This window comes from Cyprinodon variegatus, unplaced genomic scaffold (assembly GCF_000732505.1).
Source record: "Cyprinodon variegatus isolate N-32 unplaced genomic scaffold, C_variegatus-1.0 Scaffold1197, whole genome shotgun sequence".
NCBI lineage: Eukaryota > Metazoa > Chordata > Actinopteri > Cyprinodontiformes > Cyprinodontidae > Cyprinodon > Cyprinodon variegatus.
The window spans coordinates 191743-217639 of record NW_015151650.1 but is presented as its reverse complement, the minus strand read 5'-3'; the positions used below and the strand labels follow the sequence as shown (position 1 = coordinate 217639).

Genomic DNA, 25897 nt, shown 5'->3' with positions numbered 1-25897 from the left:
TGGCCAGCAGATTAGGCTGCCTCTACCTCTACATCCTGGGTTCACAGGTAACATATCTGCTTTACCCTGAGGATAACTAAGACATTATCTATGGTCTCATGTAAGATGATAACAGTGATGTTTAACCATTTAAAGGTCTCTCTATTAAAGGTTTTTATGACCCTGGAACCCAATTAGCCTCTAAGTGCTAACCTATATCTACTGCACTCTATAGTTTGACCAGTTTTACATGAAATCTTTGATCTGATTATTAGTGAGCTTGTACATGTAAGGCCAATTTCTCATAGGTTTTTGTTTCCAGAAAACAATAAATAGACCCAGAGCCACTTCAGATAGAGCAACATTTGAAATATACGTCTTATGCATTCAAAATGTAAAAGATATATTCATATGAAGAATGTCAACTTACTTTTTTATTTAGTGGGGCAAAGTAAATAATCTCACTGCAAATATTTAATTCTATGTATTTGCCCTTGATTTAAGGAGGTAAGAAAATTTGCAATTGGGAGCAGGGGAGGAAGGAAACTGCTTTTTTAATTAGAGCCAGGGGAATAAATCCTTCCTTTTCTCCAACATTTATTTGTTGTTAAGCTCTAAATATTTTTAAATATCTTCATACATCTCACGGATAAAACTTCATCTTATTTAATACTCAGAAAATGACAAAATCTAAAATACTTTGTGTCTCTTCATATTCATGATAAAGAACACGTTAACAAATGGTTTACTAGCGCCACCCTGTGGTTGTTTCTTTTCACTGTTTTAGCCTTTTCCTGATGTAGAGTTAGTTAGAAAGTAGGTACACTCAGCACTTGTACACTCAGCACCCCATATTGACAGAGAAAAACACAAAATGTAAAATTTTTTGCAAATTTATTAAAAAAGAAAAACTGTGGCGAGGCACAGATCTGGCCAAGGTTACAAAATAATTTCTGCAGCATTCAACGTTCCTCAGAGCACAGTGGCCTCCATAATCCTTAAATATCAGAAGTTTGGGACGACCAGAAGTCTTCCTAGACCTGGCTGTCCAGACAAACTGAGCAATGTGGACCTGAATATTATGATGATGTGATATTTCAGGTTTTCTTTTTTTATATATTTGCTAAAATTTCTACATTTTTTTTTTTCCGTCAATATGGGGTGCTGAGGGTACAGTAATGAGAAATAAAATTAACTTAATCGATTTTAGCAAATTACTGCAATGAAACAAAGACTGAAAAATTTAAAGGGGTCTGAATACTTTCCGTACCCACTGTATAAGCATATTTAGTTTAAATCACTATTCAACAGGATTTTATATTCATTTTACATTAATCATAATATGCATTTCATTAAGGCTCAATTGACAGATGAAAGTACCCTTTTATAATAACACTAAAGTAGGCATAAAAACATTAGCATTATTTTTTCCTATTAGTCTGAAGTAATATTCTAAAGTTGAATCTGTGTTCTTATCAGCTGTAAACTGAAAATGATTAGAATGAACAGAATGTAGGCTTAAAATTTATTTAGCTAATAAGCTATTCTTATTAAGATGGCTTACATAAATGCTGACGAGAATCCATTTAATGGAAGGGGACGCGAGGCGGGTCGGAAGTTTGGGGTTACATGTGTACATATAAGTATGGAAGTGAGAGCAGTTCATTAATTTGCCAACAGTAAAGAACATAAAAAAAGGTTGATCAGAAAATGGGCATGTTTTTTTATTAAACTTCTTTTAAAAAAAACATGTTGTCTGGTTCCAATAATGACAACTTTTCAGCTCAAGTGACTGCAGAAGAAAATGTATTCTGATTAAAGTGCATCATCTTATGGGAAATCGCATCTCTATAGCAATAACAAAACTGTACTTTTGGACGTAATTAGCACAGAAAATTATGAAGTATCATTTTTAAGCAGTAGTAATTATCAAAACGAAACAAAATAGAAAACTGTTGCCTCCTTCCATTAACAACACCTGAATAGGATCATGGTTGAATGAGCAAAATGAAATACGCCCCCTGGTGGTGATAAACACAGGAAAGGACAAATGGCTCCTATACTCATCATTGCAGTTTCATTCAGCTTCTCCATCCACTGCAGCTTTAATCTGGGCTCAGCATTAAGCTGGATCTCCTTCATACTGCTCAATAATCCTAGCAATTTTTAAAAACATTTTATGTATGGAGCTTTTTCTTTATTGAACTTCAAGGTTACTTCAAGGCTGGACTATTGTAATTCTTTACTATCAGGAAGTCCACAAACTGTAGTTAAAAGCCTTCAGTTGATCCAAAATGCTGCAGCCAGAGTTCTGATGAAAATGAAAAAGAGAGATCATATCTCTCCTATCCTGGCTTCTCTTCATTGGCTTCCTGCTAAATCTAGAATAGAATTTAAAATCCTCCTTCTCACATATAAAGATAAACCATTTTATATTTAGTAAAATAATCAGTTTTAAATAAAAACATTTATAATCTATGAGAAATATATGATCACTTCCAATAAAAAAAGCTTAAAAGTATATAAAGGTCTAAGAAAGTATAGCATATTCTTACAGGATGTTTGAAACTGCCTCTGTCTAATGGTCTGTTGGACAATCTGCAAGGTTATCAGTTCTGCTACTGTGTCTCTTAATGTTGATCTAGACTAGAATTTGCCTGTTTTCTCTGGCTTAGGCTGCAGCCCCATCAGACTGGCTAAGATACTGTAAGCTTGTGTGGAAAATAAACCAATGAATAAATAAATGAATAAAAACTCTGCTCATATATGTAGATATGTTGCTTGATCTTTATTTATATCATTCTTTATCACAGACAGAGGGGATCTCTAAAGCCAAGAAACCATGCACCAAAAGAAAAGACACTTTGAAAGGTGGAGTTTAAGAAAAATCAGTTAAAATTTAGATGAATGTAAAGCATCAAAAATTCCTCAGAATAGGAGCTTCTATCAGAAACTCCAAAGGTTGGGAAAATTCCAGATGGCTTCTGTTGTTGGTAAGATTTAGGACTTGACCATTTCCAGAAATTCTAGAAAAAAATGAAACATAAAATTAACAAATAAAGACTTACCTTTAAATTTGCATTACATGTGATACAAGGCCATGTTTTTTTCTTTGAAATCTAGTTACCATATTTAAAGACTCATGTTGAATTTAATAATAATTTCTCTAACAGCTGTTAACTAATCCAGGTCAGTGACATAAAACAATAAACTATTGTCAAAATTTAACTAATTATGTCTAAACTTGTCTTACACACCTGATACCTTAATTTTGTTTGTAATAGTTGACATTTTGTTTGAAACACTTTCTTCACATGTAGATTCATAGTTATGAGAATTTGTATGTAAATTTCAATGAAACTTAAACTGCAAAGCTCAAGGGGTTGTAAAGAATAGTTAATAGGTTTAACAATATTCCCAAGAATAAAAAAAACTGAAAAGTGTTGGTCAAGTATGTATTCATACCCCATTTATTTGTAGAGCAACTTTTAGACACAACCATTAAAGTTATTAAAGTTATTATAGTTCTGCACAAAAATCCAAAAGCAAATATCAATAGCAAAAAAACATAATTGAAAAGCATGTTTAAAAAAGAAAGTTTTAATTGCTTCCTAAAGGATAAATTAGTAAAAGAAGTAGGTGAATTATTTGGCTTCTGGCTGTTCTGGACTCTTTGTTTGCATGCTAGTATTAAAACGAATCCTTAAATCTGAAAAAGGGTCATGTAACCAAAGGTGGATAAAGTTCCAAAAACTGTATTCAACAAAGAATAGCAGCACTGCATCATATTTTTAGTCACATAGAAGAAAAAAATAGCCAACAAATTACTCAAGTAAGAGTAAAAACGTAAATGGGAAAAAGGCCACTGAAATACTGATTAACTGATCCTAAGATCATCTGATTAAATGTTTTAAAAATGATGTAAATTTACAAAACATGTAGTTATCTGCAAATTTTTAAAAAATGAGCTAAAATAAATAACTTTCAGTAGTTAAACAATAATATCAAGTGGAGGAAACACAAGATATTTTGCTATAAAATCTCTGATTTCATTATAACATGTAACATGATTCAGTAAACTGTTTTCTGTATTTTCTTTGGCCCTCCAAATCATATGGCAGCATCATCAAATAAAAAACACATTAAAGCAAAGAAGCTGGAGAACAAAACAGACTTGCTTAGTTATTAAGTTTTTCTTTTAAACTAGCCTGTTCTTTATTGAGTGAAGTTACTCATGATGGCAGCCAGATATTTTACTCAAGTAAGAGTAGTGATACTTCATCATATTTTTACTTTATTAGTAAAAGTTTAAAGTATGATGCATAAAACTACTCCTTAGGGTACTTTTTTCTCAAAGTTACTCAAGTAATTGTAACTGCGTAAATGTAACTAGTTACTACCCACCCCTGCATGTGAGGTCATGTGAATTTGTTTGGTTAAATGTGTAACTAGAAGACTGATCACAGCATTTGTTTGGCTTGGAGGTTTTAAAGGGATGATTCCAATAATTTGACAAAATGAAACTAACATATGATGCATAATTTTTTTCCAGTTTAACTAAAGAGAATATTTGTTGCACAATAGAAATAAAAGAGATAATTAGGAACAGATAGAGATCTTACATGTGAGTCAAAGGCCTGAAATTGAATATTACACCAAAGTTTTTATAGCGAATGTTTTTGAGTTGGACAAAGAAAAAACTTAGAGCATGTTTTATTTTTGTATTTATGTTATAAGATCTAGGGTTATAGTGCCACTCTTACTGGTGTTTAAACACATTATTGCTGGAAACTTAAACAGAAATCTTAAGTAAACAAAATAAAATATTATAGACAGCTTATCCAGCTAATAAGGCATTAAAGATTTATAAAGTTGAATATCATCTGCAAGGGGGAGTGGCAGCCTAGTGGTTAGGGCATTGTGCTTGGAATCCAGAGGGTCTGAGTTCTAGACCCACTCCCACGGACTGCCACTCTGGCTCCCTGAGCAAGACTCTTAACTCCACACTGCTCACTGGGTGCCACACAATGGCAGCCCACTGCTCACCAAAGGAGATGGGTTAAAAGCAGAGAGTTCATTTTGTTGCTTTGTACTTGTGACAGTGTAATGACAATAAAAAAGCTAAAAAAAAAAAAGACATTCAAAGATCAGATGATGACAGTTCAATGGAATATGTAAAAAGCAATTCAACACAGGCTCAGAACCCATCCCTGTGGAACCCTCAGGTAACAGATAAATTATTAGAAGTGAACTAGGGAATCAATACTTGTACCTGAAAATCTCTTCAACATGTCCACATTTTTCACTTGTGTTGGATTTAAGCCTGGAAAAGTGTGTAGAACCCAACCACATCAAAACATCATCTCTAAAATGTCTTTTGTGATTCAAGGTCTTCACGTTACAATTAATCACTGTTGTTCTTTAACGTAACTCTGATGGCTTCACTAAACAGCAGATAATAAATTATACACAAATGGGTGCTATTCATTAATTTAGATAACATATATAGATACATATATTAGTTTTTTCAAGGTCCACTGTGGAAGGATTTCTCCAACTAAACCAACTCCTAACATAATAGGAAAACTGATACTGACCGTCTTTGTCAATTTTGCCATCTCTGTTATCGTCACCTGTGAAAAATTTCTCGATTTCTCCATCAGTTAGAGCCCGCGCTTTAGGGTCGAAACATTTTAAGAAGTCCCTGCAAACAAACACAACTTTTTAAAAAAAACACTGACTAAATCATCTGTAAAATGCAGTGTGGGCCATCTCTAAGCTTTCAACACATCAGATAAATGTCATAACAAAATATAATCAAAGCTCTTTATCTATAATTGATTAGGATACAGTGCAGCCTAATTATACAGGTGACTGTCAAACTGCATCTTTACTTTCAGTCTTTTAGCAAGATTACTGCTCTAAAAATGATACAGTTTAGTAAAAGCTGCCATTTCATCCTAGTTTATCAAGTATCACCCTAGAATATGTTGTTAAACAGTTTTGTAGTAGGACTCGGACTTTTTGAATTTTTATTTACCGGTATGTCAGAAATCAACTCTGGATTGTTTGAAGAGTTTATTTTTATTCAGAAGGTGAAAGGGGAAATTATATTGTTTTCTGTTTTTTAGGGTGAGTTTGCTCCTGTGTTTTGACTATTTGCATCATTTACTCTTTGTGACTTCCACATTTTGTTTGTGGTTGCTGCACTGTACATTTGCTTTAATGACTGTTGATTTTTGCTACTTTTTTTGTGATTGCAGTATTTTTGTTTGCAGCATTTTTCTGTTGCATGTAGGTTTTTTCTGTTTGCGAGTTTGCCCTTATGTTTTCACCTGTTAGCAACTCGTTTCTTTTTAGTTTGCAGCATTTTCCTTTTGCATTTTTTTTTGTTGCTAGAGTATTTTGGAGTTTCCATCACAAATTATTTTTGCAGTTGGTTTCATCGTATATAGTCGTTAGCACCTGTCAGCCACAGTACTCTTTACTGCATTACCAAATTCTCAATGTCAGGCTTGCCAGCTTATTTCATCATTGACAAAATAGAAGGTGTTGCTATTGAGTGTTTTTGCCTTAATGAATATTTACAACAGAGGCAAATCATCAGAAAGTGCAGAATACTGGGAGGAGGACATGCAAAAGTAACTGCTTATCTCACCCTGAAACAGATCATTCATGCTTTTTATGGTCTATATTTAGAAATTTAAAAAATCAGGTGCATATGTCTGTAAATTTGTCAGAGCTTATTTTAAGAGGTATGAGGCATTGCAACAATGACAAACAAAGCAGAGAGATCAATGCTTATTTAAACATTTATGGACTCTCAGAAACAGCAATTGTAGAGACATATTATCTTTGCAGCAATGCCATCTGGAGCTGCATGATTATAAATCTAGCTTATCATTGCTTATGACACAAAACCATTATGTCTGGATGGTCTGGAGAAGAGCTCCTTTACAGCCCAGAAAATGTGACACAGATAATAGTTTTCTGCTGCAACTAACACTGCATATGGGGGAAACTACACAGGACAAATAAATACAGCTGGACTGAACAAGCTACTGTTGTTAATCCATACTTGCCGCCGTCACATTCAAGTGTAAAGGCAATCACTACAGTCACTAGTCTTTCAGCTCTGTGCTGCTGTAGTGCAAAGATGTCTGCCTCCATGCTTTTGAGATCCTTTGTAATTATAAAAAACTATTTCTAAGGCAACACAGGCATAAAGATTAAAAAGTTCGATTCGAAGATGATAATAAGTGACATACTAATATATAATATTTTACATTTGCATCAGAAAATCACTGAAATTCTTACACACTGGAGCTTTAAATTATACTGCAACTTGAGAATCGTAAGTGTTAAGCATCTTGGTTGAGTGGCATTTTGAGGAGCTGAGATATACTTTTTACGTACCTGAGCTCAGATTTGTCGAGGGCGCCACTTCCATCTTCGTCAAGGCTCCTGAACACCTCTAGCACCTCCTTGTCGGTCTTTGTGGACAAGCCACATATCTTGAAGAACTTCTTATGCTCGAGCGAGTCTACAGCTTCTCAGACACACACATACATATACACATTATAAACACACACATAAAGCAAGGTAGAGACAGGACAATGACCCTGAGAGTCAACTAGTTGGGGGCTGTTGGTGAGATTATACCAGCGTGGCTGTTTTTCTTTTAGTTTAATAGCTGACCGCCACATGCACTGTGCAAAACAAGCAAACTAAACCTTTTTAGATTCTAAAATTAAGCCAATAGCTGCTTTAGCAGGGAGGATGGAGTGGAAAATAATGCTGCTGTTATAACAGGGTTACAGTATACGTTGATATGATGGAAATGTTCTGCTGGACACTACATTAAATTTATTACAGAATAAATCTGATCTAGTAGTGGAAACTTCTTTGAATTAGTAAATTATTGATCAGCATTTAAGTCTAAATTCAACAAATGGTTATTTTTCCAGAGTAAGATACCTTTAAAGGTGTCGACTGCCTTCTTAATGTCCTCATGTTTAAGAATCTTGGTGAGTGACATGATGATCCTGTAATGTAAAAAAAACAGATTGTACTTTATGAACAGGACAACACAATATCTGGCTCTGAAAGACACAGGAATATCATCATTATTATTATTTTATTTTTCTGACTCGTGCTTTAGGTGTTTCCTTTAGATCCATTTTGGTGTCACAATGGATTAACCTCTCAGTTGTTTCTAGGGTTGTCACGATACTAAACTTTTCAACTCGATACCGATACTAAGGAAAATATTCGATACTCGATACCATTTTCGATACCACAAGGATAAAATTTCAACAGAAATATTTTGATTAATAATTAAAATACAATAAATAAATACAATAAACAATAAGAACAATATTTTGAGGTTGTTTGCTGTGCACAGTATTTAGCAAGCTTGATAAAAAACTTACAAAATTAAAATTAAGTTTTCCTTACTTGGCTGTGCTTTACACACATAACAATGACACTAGCCAAACCGGTTAAGAAACAAAAGTAATTCTCAGCAGCTGCACCTGTTACAAAAAAAGTCTGAAACTGAAAAGTGCACAGAATTATTCAATCACACAGTGTTCAGAAAGTGCATTTTCCTCTATTCTGCACTTTAGATGAATGACTGTTTAGGTGCGACTGGTACTCGATACTTTTGAAAATGAGTATTGTATCCGGATACAACATTTCAGTATCGATACTTTTTTGAGTATCGATACTTTTGACAACCCTAGTTGTTTCTAGGTTAATATCATGATCCCATAAAAATTCTTGTGACGTCTGTTTAAAAAATGAACATAAATACAAATATATGTATTTTAAATAGAAATAGCAGATATTTTATATTCATAGTTAATCTGCTTTAACTCTGTTTGATTTCATGGTAACTTTTGTGTTTTTGAATCAGATTCTCTGCAGCAGCTTATTCAAAGGTGTCTGTACAGGATATTCATGGTTTTGATGGTGCAAATAAGTTACAAGTATCACACAAAAAAAACAACAAAAAACTGTGTGAGTAAGCGATGCACCTTAAAATGAGGAAATTGATTTCTCTGAGTTCTAACCCTGCAATGAATTTCCTTAGATTTCCTGAATCCATCCTGCTTATAAAGACGATATATTGTAATAAATGTTCACTGAGGATACAGAGTTTTCCTAGTATTTTAAACCTGAATGCAAAAAATAAATGTCATTTTTAGAGTGCCCTACACTGAATCAGCAGCTTAATGACAACAAAACAGACTATGAAGCATTATTACAGTTCTAACATTGTTTATGTAGTCATAATCACCCAACTTTTCTTGTCTCTCATTTATTATAATTTAAGTTTTTGTGTTTTTCTCTGTAGAATGAAATATAAATTTAAATAACGTTTTAACATGCGCTGAAGTTCAGCTAAAGGTCATAATATCTGAAGCATTTTTGTACCTAACCGGTTTCCTGTACCGAGGTTTGCAGCTGTGGGACTGGCAGCTCTTTTAAGTCCAGCTCCAACACAGCAGCAACAGCAGCATTAAAAGTCTGATAGCTGCTGCCAGGTTTCTCATATATTCTACTCACAATGTTCAGATGGATGCCTGAGTTTCTGATGCGTCTGTAGATCAAATTCTCCTGCAAGCACAACAGACTGCTTCTCGTATTGCCTGTTGTCTCACCTGTCTTATTAACCGTTTATATACACTAAGCAGCCCTGCCTCTACCCTTCCACTCCTTAAATTCTACTGGATGCTTTGCTTATTTCTCCTCCCTTTCTGCCTATCCAGCCTCCATCTCTGCAGCTCAATCTGAAAACCCCAGATTATCTCCTAAAGGTGGAGAATTGAGGCCAATATATTGTAAAGGTTTAAAACTACCTGTGTTAATCTTACTTGTTGGGTTATATTGATGTTTTTTAAATAAGAGTAAAACTGAATTACATAGTATTATCTGTTACGGTAAATATTTGTTTATTTAGCAACCATTGTGACAGACGTGACATGTTTTTACAACATTACAACATTGATTTAGAATTGTAGGGATTTCAACTATTCTTGAAAAAACTATTAAACGTCTAAATACAAATGCCTTCAAATTCAGCTTTTTGCTCCCAGCTCACCCGTAGTGATAGTTGAAGTTATCACAGGCTGTTTAAAAAGTGGAAATCTATGGAGAAATATGAAATGTGTTTTATAGGGTTGTTCAAATGGAAAATTGTGGGTAAAGTCAGACAGAAATGGTTCAGAAAAAAATGTAAACGTTCTTTCATGATCAAATCCCCAGAACTAAATCCCATAGAAAACCTGTTATAAGCTTCTTATAGGAAATGATTCAGGACTCTGGACAATCTAAAGAGGAAAGACAAATCTTTAACCATGTGACCAGCTGTCCCACCAGCAGAGGGCAAAGTTTACAGGTATGGGTGACGAATTAACCATCTCATTCAGACTGAAAGGTTTTATTTATTTATTTTGAATTTTTACAGCACTAATGGCTCTTTCTTTGACAGTAGGCTGACAGGAAAAGGGGCATGAGAGAGGGGGGAGACATGACCACGGGTCAGATTCAAACCCGGGTCAGCCACATCAAGGTCTAAGGCCTCTGTTCATGGGTCGTGCACGATAACCACTGCGCCACCTGCATGCCCAAAGGATTTTATTTATGAATACTTTGCACATCCAAACCAGGCTGAGGTCTACAGACACTCTAACCTTTGCTTTTCCACATCTCTCCTGGCCAGCAGATTAGGCTGCCTCTACCTCTACATCCTGGGTTCACAGGTAACATATCTGCTTTACCCTGAGGATAACTAAGACATTATCTATGGTGTCATGTCAGATGATAACAGTTATGTTTAACCATTTAAAGGTCTCTCTATTAAAGGTTTTTAAGACCCTGGAACTCAATTACCCAATTAGCCTCTAAGTGCTAACCTATCTCTACTCTATAGTTTGACCAGTTTTACATTAAATCTTTCTTCTGATCCTTAGTGAGCATCTACATGGAAGGCCCTCTCAATTTATCATAGGTTGTTGCAATAGGGCTCTAATAAAGTATGGGAATAATAGATAAAGCAATCAATGCTCTGATACTACAGTAGGTAAAGTAGGTTCTGCATATACATAAATGGTTTAAAGAAAAAAAAACTGACACAGAGCTTCAGATAGAGCAACATTTGAAATATACATCTTGTGCATTCACAATTTAAAAGATAAATTCATATGAAGAATGACAATGTATTTTCTTATTTAGGGGGGGAAATTAAGTATGAAGCCTGATCTCACTGCAAATATTAACTTCTGTGTATTTGCCCCTGATTTAAGGAGCAACTAAGACCATTTGTCATTGGAATTAAATTGATTTAAATTGCAAATAAGAAAAAAGATCTTGGGGGCATTTTTAGGGCAAACAATATCTTATTTTAATTGCATAATAACTAATTATCTAATTTTTAAGGAAAAAATACTAATTCCATTGTCAAATTCTCTCATTCACTTGCAGAAATAGGTTAATTTCAAGGATTTTAAAACTTATTTTCAGATCAGTTTTTGAAGTTTATGCAGTTGCCTAAGATGTTTTGAACATAAGAGGTTTCCATCTTTTCATACTGATAATTTTGTCACCTCCCAGTGAAACCATGTTGAACCATCTGACACTTGTGGCGACAGTCAGCAGTAATGGTCACAGCAGGGGAGGAAGGAAACTGCTTTTTTTATTAGAGCCAGGGGAATAAATCCTTCCTTTTCTCCAACATTTATTTGTTGTTAAGCTCTAAATATATTTAAATATCTTCATACATCTCATGGATAATACTTCATGGTTCCAGATACTCAGAAAATAACTAAATTTAAAATATTTAGTGCCTCCTTCTTATATTGTTGAAAAAGAACAAAACTAAGAACAAGTCGGTTCTTAGTTTTGTGGTTGTGGTTTACTAGCACCGCCTTGTGGTTGTTTCTATTAACTGTTTTATATTTTTCCTGATGTAGAATTAGTTAGACATTAGGCTATGTGGTGACAGTTCATTCCCTGTACTAAGGGACATGCAATTAAACTATCTATAGCAGATGTGGAGAATTCCTCACTTTATTCACCCTCTATAGCTGAAAGAGATTATCTATCAGTCTCTAAAGAGTTCTTGGTTCACCAAGACATTTACAATGTTTTCAGTTCAATTCAACCTGGACAGATTTACAGAGAGACAAGTTGCAACTAGAAGAGTTTATTGACATGGATAATATATAAGTTCTTTGGCGCTCAGACACCGACTGAAGACTACGTGTTCAGAACTGATGGATGATCAGATCGATGGATTTATGAGAGAGAGAATTAGTCTTCCCCCAGGAGTTTGGACACTCATGGTGGAATAAGCCAAGGATGAAAGGGAGGAGAAGGAGTGGAGGTGGGTAGACAGGTGGCTTGTGAGCAGAAGGAACATAAGGAATGACGCTTGAAGAAGGAGACCTTGTAAGTCAATTTGCTCCTGGAAGGGTGCGGTCCCGATGATGATTGGCTGAGGTTTGGAGGTAGGACTCCAGCAGGTGATCCAGGTGAGGCTGTTCAAGGTCTGCCAGATTGAATTTATGCTTAAGATTAGTTTTTGTATTTATTACATCATTAAAATCGATATAAAACCTAATCCTAATGGTCCTAATGGCTTTTTATACCCCTTCAGGTCTCTTTCTGTTAGCAAGCATTTTTTGAAGCACTGCTTTTGATATAAAAAGCCAAAATGAGATCCTTTATTTGAGTTAATTCAGATTAAACAATCTTACATATTAAAGACTGACATGCAATGGTAATGTTTGAAATAACAGCAGTAAAAACTGTCCTAATAATAATAAAAACACATTATATTTTATGCAAAATATACATATTTAGTTTAAATCATTAGTTGACTGGATTTTGAATTAATTTCAGTTAATCAGAATATGCATTTCAATGAGGCTCAATAGTCAGGATGAAATTACCCTTTTTAAATAACACTAAAGTAGGTATAAAAACATAAGCCCATCTTACCTCATGTTCCCATATTATTATATTTTTCCTATTGGTCTGAAGTGATATTCTAAGCTTAAATCTGTGTTCCTATCAGTTGTAAACTGAAAGGATTAGAATGAACAGAATATAGGATTAAAAATTTGATTTAGCTAATAAGCTATACTTATTGAGATGAGTTATATAAATGTTTTACTCTCAATTTCGTTTTAATTAGTTCAGTATGACTTTATTTAGCAAACATCAGCTGCTTTGTAAAAAAATAACTTTAAACATTCCAAAGAAATCATGAAATAGATAAATAGTATACACCCCAAAATACTTTGTGTGTGGTAAATCAACAACGTTGCCTCTATGAAATGGACTGAAATTAAAAACCTAAAGAGAGTGAAAAAGTCATAAGGGACTGGAAACCAGCTAACTTTTAAGATTTCTGTTAGAACTAGATTCAACTTTCATTGATTAAATAGTTTTTTATATGCCAGATACTGTAGTGATATTTTTATTTATTTATTACACACTACTTCTTTTGGAAGCTGTAATATTTTGGCAAAGTGTCTGGCATTAGCATTCTTAGAAACAATTATGAGTACAATTTTTGTATGCCTATTAGATTTCCTTAACTCTTCTTATATTGGCTGGTTGAAATCCCAGAGGCTTTTTGTCACATATAACATCAGTGGTTAACTGCGACCTGGTTAAATGTATGACTTTTCAAAGCCTTATTTAAAGTTTTGGCAACATTTTAGCTTTCACTAGTTAGATAACTGATTTGAGCAATGCTCAATTATTATTATTTGTAAGCAGATTATGTTTTGCTTATTGGTCCAAAGCCTGCTTTCTTTTATAAGGTTCAAAATATTTTCCAGCATGAATCGTTCCTAGGCAGGCCTTGTTTTCCAGCATGAAGATCCAGGGTTTAAGGTCCTGCCTGTGTTCTTTCTGCAGGAAGTTTGCATTTATCCTTGTGCATGGCCCAGAATAAATTGCTGTATGGTATAAGTGTGTTTGTGCATTGTCTTCTGTTCTGTTTCTCTCAAACAAACAGCAAACAGTCCAGGCCGCACTTCACCTTCCACTAAATTAAATGGCTGGTAATAGGCATCAGACCACCTGCAACTTTGCAGGTATAGTGAATGGATGGGTGGAGTGTGGTGCAGCCTGTCTTTCACTACCCTCAGCCATTAATTTCCTTCAACTTATCATTAGAAAATCAAATTCAGACCATTGTTATTGAAAAAGAACCTTTACTGTTGTCTCATTGTCCGTCCGTTTTCCATAAAAGTGCATCATTGTTGATTTCACAGCATGCAAAACTCACACAGTAAAATGACAACAGAAGTAAGAGAGAGAGAGAGAGAAAGACACAAGTCAGCCACGCCATACATTTAGTCAGGTACATTCATTGGGGATATCACTAGGGTGAGCACGGCCTGAGAGAGAGAGAGAGAGAGAGAGTTGTCCGAATGGTCAGGGTCAAAAGTCAAACGTATAAAAGTGTTACAGAGTCTACAAGGGATGAGTGAATGGGAAGAGGAGAAGAAGAGAAGAAAAGGATGTCTTTGGCTCAAGTTGTTCCTTTAGAGTTGTGAAGTCAGGTGTTGGACAGTTTACCCCTTGATCATGGCAGCAAACTCTGCATGGAGGAGAAAAAAATCCTGATTATTTTACATTCTTTACAAATCAATTGTCATAATTAGATCTAAAGAAAAAAAAAGTAAATACCATCAACTCCGATCTTGCCGTCGCCATCAGAGTCACCAGCCTTCAGGAAGGTCTTGGTCTCTGCATCAGTCAGAGCCCTGGCACCGGCAGAAAAGTTCTGCAGGAACAGCCTGCAAAGGAAGATTGGGGAAAAAGAAATCAGTGATATAACAACCCTTTGTTTTATTGTGTGTCTGAAAAAATACCATAGCTCATTTACTTAAATTGTTTTTACAAAAAACGTTTAATTTCAAACCCGGGTTGAAGAACCAGCTCATTATAAATTCAACCCAATTAAAATAAAAAATACCTAAATAATCCCAAAGGGAGATGAAATGTTGCTATTGCTAGAGTTGGTCCCTAACTTGGGCTTTCTTTTTCAATTTACTGCTTGAAAATTAAATATTTCTATGATTGAAAATTATATTGGAAGCTTTTTCCTTAGAACAAGCCAAGAATGTGTGTGAAATGAATGGCACATTGGTTTTTTTGGATGTTTTCAGGCTGCTGTGTCATTTTGAATTTACTCTTATTAAAAAAGTTACATCAAAAACCTTCAATAGGCAAAGTTTAAAGGAGATTATTTACTTCAGCTCCTCCTCCTCAATGAAGCCGCTCTTGTCCTGGTCAATGATGGCGAAGGCCTTCTTGATGTCATCAGCAGACTTGGCAGCCAGGCCGACCTTGGCAAAGAATTCCTTATGTTTGAAGGAGTCAGCGGCTGTTGGGAGATGGAGAGGCAGAGCATGTTAGGGAGTAAGGAAATATTGAATACAGACTGCTTTAAGGTTTGCAAGCTCACTGACTTTTGTTTTTAAAGGACAGGTCACTACTTTTAGCATTTTAAAAGCCTGCAGCCTTTTATTTCGATCCAAAATGATTTACATTATAATCTCTTGCCTTGAAAACCTGATCTACAAACATGTATAGCTTCCTACATCTACAGTTTGGGAAGGTTAAATAATGTACACGTGGTGACAGTTTTATTGCTTGGTTTACCTTTGCAAGCTGCAATGGCTGCAGTAATGTCAGCATCACTCAGAAATCCGGCGAATGCCATTTTTAACTGAGAAAGAAGAGCAGAGGGAACATCAGTCCAGGGAATCAGCTTTGGGAACATCAAAGAGATAGAAACAAGTTGTTTCTGAATCAATGAAATCACTTTTTAGTTTACAACATTTAGATGCATAGATCTACAGTTATCCTTCCCCATTTAAGGTATATCTTTCAGTCCAACTAATTTAGTAATCCAACGAAAAAAAATGATTAGTTGAGGTTGTCCATGTTTTTCCAAAACCAAACCCTCCAAGAGAAAAAGATCAAATCTCCTTGACAACGTTGTGTTTGGTTTCTTTTTCAGTCCAAAGAAAGACGCCTGAGGTTCAACAAGCAGAGATTTGTCGCCCTTTGTTTGATCTATATCCTACTTCATAAAAAATCAAAAAGAAACCTTTGTGTCAGAGAAAGCATCTGACTACAAGTCTGCAGCCCTCCAGAGAAACTCACCTCAAGGTTATCTTTAAGACTAGAGTGGATTCGCTCAGATGAATCAGCCGACTGCAGTGAACCCCCGGACAGCTTCTGCTGCCTTATATATGTTCACTCAGCCGAAATATGATGCATAGGCTATGTAATAGACACTGTGTGCAAAGAAGTCGGGTTGAAAAAAATGTGTCAAGTAGACAGAGCTGTTCTATTTATAAACACATAAATGAAGATGCTTAAATGGTAGGCCAAGTGTGGGCCTATGTGAAACTGCTTGATATTGCATAAGGCTAATAATATACGCTGCTGATTTGGGTAAAACACACTCTGCAAACAGGCTGCTGGTCTCTGCAGTGCCACACAGAGTAAGGAGGGTGCTCAGCTTTAATGTTGTCATATACAGGTATTTCAAATAATCAGACAGATCCATCAGATATTTTTGTTAGACTGATCCCAGCAGTTTATCTGCGCCTGATTTCTTTTGCCTTTCAGGATGGATTTTGCATAATTCAGCCATGAATACTTTGACAGGTAGGGTTTTACAAGAGCACTTCCTGTTTTAAGGCCTAGTGACTTTATATTAGTTTCAGCTGATTTTTTTTTTGATGGCGGCTAATTAGGTTCATTATTATTATATCTCTATATTTAGATGAACAAACTTGCTAATAAAACAACATATGAGATAAAATGGGGACAAAGTAAATACATGGTACAAACATTAAACTGGAGTTTTAGTTAAGATATTAGTAATCACTGTTCTGATAGTTTAATGTCTAGAGATGTTTGTGTGACAGGCTACTATAACCTTAAACATTATGCAAAAAGAACAACAATGTCACACAAATGTTCAAGGACTCTTTATTGGTGATTATATTATTTAAAAAAAGTTTTCGGTAGTTTGAGGAAGTAAAGAGTCACAAGCAAATTTTGGCAAACAGGCCTGAAGTTAAGGAAATCGGTACACTGAGTTAGAACAGAATGGAATAGAATAGAAATCACATTAATTATCCTCCCATTTGGAAATTCATGTGTCCCAGCAGCAAGAAGAATGAAGATTGTGCAGTTATATTTTTTCCAAATGCCATGAGGCTTCCATGACCGTGCTCTACTTCTGGAATGGTGTGTGTGCATGTAGTATGTAGGCCATAAAGTTCTGTTCTTGTCTTATCTGTTGAAAGCCTTTGTTTACTGTGTCTCCTTCATGCTTTGTGGTAAATTTTAAATTCAACGTTTTCTAGCTTTGATCTATGTTTTTTATTTATTTTCTTATTTTACAGATAATTTCTTCTTTCTACTACTTTATTAAGGCCAGATTTGTAAGGTGCCAAACGAATACCTCCCTTACCCATCATAGTAACCATACTCATAAAAGGGTGTTCAGTTAAAGTCAGCACTCTTTTGTGGTCCTTCAGACTATTACTCCATTAAAATATTTTCTTTATTGTGCCCAAACAGTTTAGATTTAATTTCTACATTTACCTAAAATCTCCAAACTTCCCCGTAAATTACATGGCATTTAGAATCTGGCATTTCCAATCTTGCCACAAACCTCATTAGGTTTTATATTTAATTTCAGACACTACAAATGGATAAGAGGCACAGAGAAATTCCCTGGGTGGGTTTGATAACGCTCTCTTCAGTGCTACCAATGTCTGGTTATCTTAACTAGCTAGACTTTCAGCAGGACTCCACCACTATAAAGGCATAATTAAACTGCAAACATAACTTTGATGAACTGATACACAGAGGGGGTTTTAAAGTGCACATTCTTGCTTAAAATTATTGTAAAATGACTTTTTGTGTTAGCACAACTAATGGTTAAGGGCCAACTGACTGACCGATCCTTATCCAGGGGCGCTGCCAGGAATTTGGGGCCCCATGAAAGACATTAATATCCCCTCTAAAAAGACAGTGCTGCTGCTGGTGGATCATCTGTTTGCATTTAACAAAGACGGGACAAAGACAGTTAATATAAATTTGCTAAATATTTACTAGCACTCAAGTGATGTTCAATCTCTGAACTGCCTGGTCTGGTTGTGTAAATGTAAATTCTCATCACTGTGAGCTTTCTGGTTTAATTGCATGGCATCTCTGTTAGTTACACACACACAATAGGCTCGTTATAAATTTTAAATAATCTTGGTTTAATACTTGAAAAACAAAAGATGACACAAAATAAAACAGAAAACATAAACAAAGTATTGCAAAAGCAAACAAAGAAGTCTTTAATTATTTTGGCAACTATAGGATAAATAGGTTAGGAACACACCGTGTGCAAAAGCCAGGGGGGGATTATCAGGACTACTTCAAAATAACAGCATCTCATCGCAATCATTTACTGAAGGCACTGTAGTGCACTATGCCAGTTCTATATTTGAACCTCCTCTACTTATTCATTGCCATGAGCTGTCAAGTTGGAACTGAACCTAAACACAGACAGAAGCCACATGGTTAGTTGAAAGATTTGATGCTTAATGAAATTAAAAACCCCAGTGGGAACAGTTATAGAAAAAGGACATAGATTAGACAAGTAGCAACAGAATCCAGAAAATAGCAATCTGCAAATAACAATTTTATTCACATAAAAGTAAGAAGGAAAGGCATGAAGAGCAATTAGGTGAGAACAAGAAACAACTGGGGATAATTAAGGTAGTAAGCTGAGGGAGAGTGAAAAATGAGCAGGAGTAGATAAAAGAAAATAATCCAATCCAAACACCCAAGGATTATGGAATTCAGAGCAGTTCTCGTAATCAAGATAAAAAGAACTGTGATGCTGTATTATGCATCTTTAAAAGCTAATATTATCCATCTAATCATTGTGGCCATTATCAACCTCATTATATTCAGACATACCAGTGGAGAACTTAATGATAGCCAGAAAGCCACAGTCTGTACCAAAACAATGCGATTAAAATAAGCAAGAGCAGGGCAAGTAGCTGTGAAGGCAATAATAATTACATTATGAATGTCATGACAAGGGACCAGTGACTGAATGATCCAATATGCTGTTTTAAGCCTAAATTATTTGAATTACATTTCAGCTGATGATTTAGAAAATCCTTTATCTGTTTCACCTGTAGTAAAAAACAAATCACGAGTATTTCCAGATCCATTCTTTCCCTATGTAAATTCTAATAAATTCCATAGATTTATTTCCAGACTGTGAGCTGTGTGAATCTAATCTATGGCCTTTAACATTTGCTCTGGTTAAATGAGGTCTCTCACCTCAAACGACTCGGCCAAAGATACTGTAACTATTCCTGCCCGTCTTCAGTATCGTGGTTGGATTACAAATGTCTAACAGCAGGAATACAACCCATCAGGCAAGATCAAATGTAATACAGTGCAGGAAATAAAAAAGTGATTGAGCAGTTCATTAAATAAAACTGTTTTTATTTTACATGACATTACCAGTGTTCTGGCAGTGATATTAAATATATTCAATCCCCTTTTTCTTCAGTTACACTGCAGCAGAAATAGGTGTGGCCCACATTCACTGTCCCCCTCCTTGAAAGATTATCTGTGAATAAATGTGACTCCCGGACTAAAGTCCGGTTAATTTGCTTGCTCAGAAACTTTACACTTCTCCCAGACCTGCTCTGAGCCACTGCAAAAACCCAGCCTCCTCTTCATACCAGGAAACTGCAGAAGTCCTGCCAGAGGCCCTGCTGGATCTGGCTGCATTCTTCGGTTCACACCAATATATTTGTCTTGTTTCAAAGTGAGGTTTACCTATCAAAAGTGTTAACTGCATTAAATCTGATCATTTTATTTAGCCTAAAAAAATTGAATGATTTTATTGTCCGGTGTTCATATTGAAAATCCAACTGCAAAAAAAAAAACAAAAAAAAACAAAAAAAAAAACAAATTCATCAGGAAAATGTAACTGTCAATTCACTTTGAAATTACTTCCATTATGTATGGAAATATTTTATAGGAACCTTCTGGTGGCTAAATTCCAGTTGATTATCTTACCAACCTAAAGTGGGAGTTATTGTATGGTGCCCCAGACATCTCAGGGGTTATACAAAAGCCACAACCCAAATACACCATCCTGGAGAGAAACATCAGCTGTGCTGTTGCCATCAACACCTTTGTTTTCTGTGACTAACTTATTGTGCTCTCTTCATCCCCTTACATGGGAGCTGGCTCGGAGCTCATCTGCCTGGCTGTGTGTTTCCTGGATAGCCCGCCTGTGGAGCTGGTTGACAGTTATGTTGTTGTGTTGTGTTTTTTTCTTTTTTCCTCACTTCCTCCCTTTGCAGGTTGTGGCAGGTAGGTCTGAACCCCAGCTGTGCCTCCTCAGAGGGTTATTAGTCAGAATTGAGCAGGTGATGGTTAAATCACATTTTGTGGTAATCAGGTCCAACGGGTGCTCATTGGGCTTATGCTGCGTTCACACCGGACGCAGCAAGAGCAGCAAAATCGCGTTTGCTGCTTCATTTTTACTGCTTGTACCAGTTTAGTTCTGACACGCGACTGAAGCAGCTTTGCTGCTCTGGCTGCGCGGTGCAAAAGTGTGTCTGACGCGCGTTGGGCAGAGCTTCACTATCCTTTCTCTGCCTTGCAGCTATATTAGCTGTGATCAGTGGGAATAAAGTAGTTTTAATATGTTTTTAAGTGAGAAAATCCACCTGAAAGCTTAATCAGTGCAGTCAGTTCATCTAGACTCCTCGCGGTTCACCGCAGCGGCTGGTAGGTGTTTTTCATCTAAATAATCTAAACTGCTGGCACCAGGATAATAAAAGTGAACATATTCTGCAGGCAGATTTCTGCATTTTAAGTTAATTTATGCGTCTAACACTTCCACGCGAACCTGTCTCCTATCCCCAGTCTTCAATAAACGTTTTTGAACCTTCTTTTGTTCTGTAATTGCTTGCTTGCCTTATCAGCACTAATCATCACAAGACAACATGCATCATCTCAAACAAAGCATGCTTCATTGTTGTCAGGCATGTATACATGTGCATAGGAGCTATACATAGTACCAAATACCATTTATAATTTCAGAAAATTTGATTGGTATACGGCATATATTTTCTCAGTTTTGGCTATTTCTATGACCTCAGATTAAGTTCCATCTTTTTGTTGCTAGGGCCTGTTTCCCAGTGACTACCTTCAGGGTCCATGTCTGACTTCCTTTCTGGAGGATCTGGTTTTCACAAACTGACAAATCAGAATTTCTGACGGATGACAGATGGCAGCTGTTCTTCATGCTGCGATCCCATGGAGCCAGTGTTGATTACCATGTTAACTGAAATGTTTTTCTTTGCTTTAGAATGGAGGAATGATAGATGAAGGAGCTTTTGTGAATGAAGGGTACCTGTTGCATATCTGTGTGGATATGCATCTTCTTTTTAAGTTGAGATCTGATGTGTTTTAAAAGTGTTTAGTTATTATTTTTAGGAGTTTTTTTTGTCATATCCAGCAGCAGCTGTCTTGGCCAGTGGATCCTCTTTTAAGTTTCGTAACGTTGCTGCCTGTTCGTGGTCATTCTGACAGTATTTTCTGAGCCAGATGCTGTAAACATCCTGTTATTATGACCTCTGTCACATTAACGCTTTACTCCATGGGCTTCCTCTATTTATTATTAGAAACATATCTACAAAAAAAAGGTAAAGGCATCATCTGGATAACATTCATCCTGGACACTGAAAATTTAACTTTAAGTTTTTCTTTTGTATATGAATGAACATACAAAATGTTGCAGAAAAACAGGCTGGATGTTAAAAGCAACCAGAAACTTCTAACAGAAAAACATCTAAATGCAAGATAAATCTAAACAGGATAGATCATTTATTTATCAATAGCCAATTTACTGTAGTGTTTTAGATACTATTTATAAAGGCCCTCTTCAGGACAAGTGCTGCAAATCAGCTCACGCTATAAGAACCATGATGTCAGCATGGGGGGATGTCTACGTGCATCGGATACTGATAACCTCAATATACATAAATGATTTGAAAGGTAAAAATCAACATGTGAAGAAAATCTTTATGAAAACTTTTTTTCCATCTGTAGAATTTTCGTTTTTTCATTTTGTTTGTAAATTTAGTGCAGACCAAAAGTCAAGGTATTAAAAAAAAGGCATCTATCTTCATGTTTCTAATTTTAAAGAACGAGAGGTTCTCCCAATTTAGAAATGTCCCTTGCTTTAATTGATCTTTTGTCATTTATGAGGCTAAATGTTTTGTTTTTCACATAGAATCTAAAGTGTCTATTATTATCATTAATCAGTCAATTGAAATCTGTGGGAAACGACATGCTCAGAATTCCCACACTTCCAGGTGGACTGGAAGTTTCTGGTTGTTCCATTCAGGAAATGGACTGATGTTTGTTATCAGACACTCATCTTTCAATACCATTTTTGGACCCACTTCACCTTCATGTATATCCTAACCAATAAAAGATCCAGATGTGCAACAGGTTTGCAGGTCCTTGTGTGTTACAGGACGAGACAGAGAGAGCAGACTCAAGGGCCAACCAGGGTGACGCAAGACGAGCTTCCTCAGGATGGACTACACCGAGGCCTGCATTGGCCATGGTGGCAGAGAAACGACAAAAACATCCTCTACTCTCCATCACGTACGAGCCTGCCGGCCTTGTGCCTTCTATGTGCTGAGACTTGTTTTCAGGAAGAGCAGACTTCCTGTGTGATGGAGAGGTGAGAGAGAGGAGGAAGAAGGGGGGAGGACCATAGAGGAATAGACAAACATATTCAGTGCTGGATCGAGATGGGGGGGGTGTCCGTTCACTGTCCTACACGTTTTTTTGTGCTGTCTACGTGCAACTGTTAGGGAGGTGGAACCTGTTGAATAGGGGAAATGACTAAACAGAAAGCACTGATATTCTTGGTTTGCACCTGCAGCATTGTCTGTTTAATATCATCAAACCTATCAGATGGTTTCCTTGATTCTTCACAGAGCCTCATGTAAGTACACAGAAGGGAAACTTCATTCATTATGTTTTTCTCTGTCATTTACTTTGCAATGGATGTCATTATATATTTGGTTGGTCTGCAATGACATGTAGGTGTTTTACAGTTTATATGGCATACTTAGCACTTTGTTGTTTAGGTAACATTAACTTTAAGGAAGTATGTCCAGTACCACGCTGGTTTGGGTTTAATTACATAGTTTGGGCTGATTAACTTTGTTTTATGTTTAATGATGAAATTTTAATATGTAAAAACTAACCTAGTGCAATATTTTAGAAAGTTTGATTAACTGGTGGTTTTTTGGGGTTACATTATTCTTCAAAATAAATATTTACCAGGTAAAATGACAACAAAAATAGATACAACTACATCTTACGAAAGTACAGGACGAAGATAAAACACAGAACATAACATGGTGTCATATTTCCCTTTTTTTCTTTCCCTTTCTGTTATTTTCTATTATTTTCTCTTTCTTTTCGTTCGATCCCGCTGATATCTTGTGATTTGGATTCTAACTTTCCGTTCTCTAAATTCCTTGTGCCTATTCATTTAAAGTCGAGGATATATTTGGTAAAAGTGGGTAAGAGATGGAAAAAGAAGTAAAATAAGTAAATACCAGAACAAAGAGTAAATAAGCAAATAATAAAAGACGAATAATAAAACAAGTTATAAGTTCTCCTTCTCCCTCTCCTCCCTGGTCTTTGTTTCCTCAATGGCATCAATTCACTTGAATTGAGATTTGGGATTGTGGAATTAATTATTTTAATAAATCAAATAGATTTTTATACATTGTTGATTGTAGTTCCATTGATTGTTGTTGTGTGAGTAGATCTAGCTATTGGGATTTTTTTCAGTTTTCAGGGCAAAGCAATGTTGTTGTTTTTTTGGCAACAGTTAAAGGGCACAAGCAGTGGTATGTTCAGTGCTTATAGGCCACCAAATAGGCTAACAGGAGAGAATAGTGGGATGTGTTGGTCAAAAATCTGAGAAAGTTTCATGATTGTCTCTTTCCAGCAGTTTTGTTTTGGTGAACAGAGCCAGAATTTGTGGAGGTGTTATCAGTTGTGTTAAGTGTGCAGAGAGTGCAGTTGTCTGACTCTGTAAGTCCCATGAAGTGCATCCTGTGCTGTTTGCTCTATGATTGATTTTGTATTGTATTCACTGTACATTGGTTTTACTGGAAATAATGAAAATATGAGAAATCCTGTTGAAAATGTGATTATCATGTTAGGAAGCATCATCTTAGGGCTATAGGAGCAGTTTAAACTCCTACTAATCTGTCTTTTGGTGTTATTTTTTGTATTTGGCCAATTTTTATTATGTCCCATCAAATGGGCTTAATGCCTTTGGTTAAAGAGATTTATATATTATATGTTTAATCATACACAATATAAGATAAGACATTCAGTTAAAGCCAGTGGTTGTGTAGTTGTATTAAGAGATGACAGTAGCACTAACAATTTTCTGATACATCTCTGCTATTTGCATCTAGAACTGAAATTCAATTATTTGCTAGTCTGGTTAAGGAGGGGTGGGCACCCCTCTTCCTTAGAAGTAAAGGAAAATTTACCTCCCCTCCAATTGTTGCCTAATGACGAGATGCCTGGTATCTAATTAGATGCTATTGTGCCAAGTAGCTATGATATGCTCAACAGCTTTATTAGCAGTTTTTAACAGTATGATCATCTATATCATTGTTATAATACTTTGGGGGGAAAATAACTTTAAATGTGATTATTTATCAGTCAAGTTTAATTGCTTGAATCTAAATTTGACATTTGAACTGTTTTTAAAAACACAAAAGGGAAAAATGTTATATGTTTAAGGTAATTATCTAAAACAATAAAAAAAAAAATGTTTGCATCATCAACATGTCTTACTGATGAAAAGTTTAAAGTGCATGAAAAAGTTCATTGTTAGAACCAAGTCACAGCAGTCGACTGCTACCTTTGTGACACTGGCGCAGCTAGACTTTCATTGTTGGGGGGCCAGAGGAAACCAAGGCCACATCAGGTCGGGTCACTAAATATAGGAAATGAATTTGTCTCTCAGAAATCAGTTGAAGTTTCTAACTATTTAATATATTAAAGTACATTTCATGAATAAAGGAGATCAGATCTGTGTGTTTAACCTACAGTTTATGAAATGAAAATAAAATCAAATAACTGTGCATATGTGTATTATTTTAATCTTTATACAGTGGTCAGAGTTTCCCTATTATTTCAAACCTTATTAAAAAAAAAAAAAGCCCTTTAAGTTAAAATCTTAATCTTTGTATTATTATTTTTAACTTCCTATTTCTTCTACCAGTTATCATCTGCCCTGCTGTCTTTTTCATTATATGAAACCGTTGTTCATGCATGCATGTACAGACAGTGGAGAGGAAAACTCCCTTTTAACAGGAAGAAACCTCCAGCAGAACCAGGCTCAGTGTGAGCGGCCATCTGCCGAGGGCAACTGAGGTTCAAGGAGACAGAAGGAGAGATACAGACAGAAGCCTAGATACAAAAGGTTACAGTCAGCCAGTTCCACAGGCGACCCCTTCTAGGAAACACACATCCAGGCAGACAAGCTCTGAGCCACTTCTGCTGGTCACAGTAAAATAAACAGGTTTACCCCGGAAACAGGCTTCCAGACATGTTTGATGGTCTAGATGCACAAAATAAAAGGAACAAATATTTTAGAGAAAAGCTTGTTACAGCAAGAAAAAACTTTTGTTGTCAATGGAAATAGATTGCACACAAACAGTGATGGGAGTAACAGCGTTGAAAGTAACAGCGTTACTGACGGCGTTACCTTTTTTCCTAA

General features: G+C 35.8%; 1 protein-coding gene and 1 long non-coding RNA gene across 2 annotated transcripts in view; both read right to left on the bottom strand.

Annotated features, from left to right (window-relative positions):
- The window catches only part of LOC107102080, an 11444-nt gene extending 1781 nt beyond the window's left edge, over positions 1-9663 (bottom strand). Inside the window, exons 1-2 of the long non-coding RNA XR_001482112.1 lie at positions 9550-9663; positions 7957-8024 (exon numbers count right to left, since the gene is read on the bottom strand). This is a non-coding gene — a long non-coding RNA (uncharacterized LOC107102080). The remainder of the gene's footprint in view (positions 1-7956; positions 8025-9549) is intronic.
- A 4579-nt stretch (positions 9664-14242) lies between these two features.
- On the bottom strand, positions 14243-16265 carry LOC107102083 (parvalbumin alpha). The gene is made up of 5 exons (XM_015401247.1): positions 16174-16265; positions 15667-15733; positions 15256-15388; positions 14689-14798; positions 14243-14599 (listed from the first exon to the last, which is right to left on the bottom strand). The coding sequence occupies exons 2-5, from the start codon at positions 15725-15727 to the stop codon at positions 14574-14576; spliced, it is 330 nt and encodes a 109-aa protein (XP_015256733.1). The 5' UTR covers positions 15728-15733; positions 16174-16265; the 3' UTR covers positions 14243-14573.
- Positions 16266-25897: the final 9632 nt, after the last annotated feature.

Coding starts and splice junctions, on each gene's coding strand:
- LOC107102083 (XM_015401247.1), bottom strand. CDS start 15,727: ATGGCATTCGCCGGATTTCTGAGTGATGCTGACATTACTGCAGCCATT. Junction 15,389..15,666: donor AGCCATTGCAGCTTGCAAAG/GTAAACCAAGCA, acceptor ATCTCCCAACAG/CCGCTGACTCCTTCAAACAT. Junction 14,799..15,255: donor ATTGAGGAGGAGGAGCTGAA/GTAAATAATCTC, acceptor CTTCCTTTGCAG/GCTGTTCCTGCAGAACTTTT.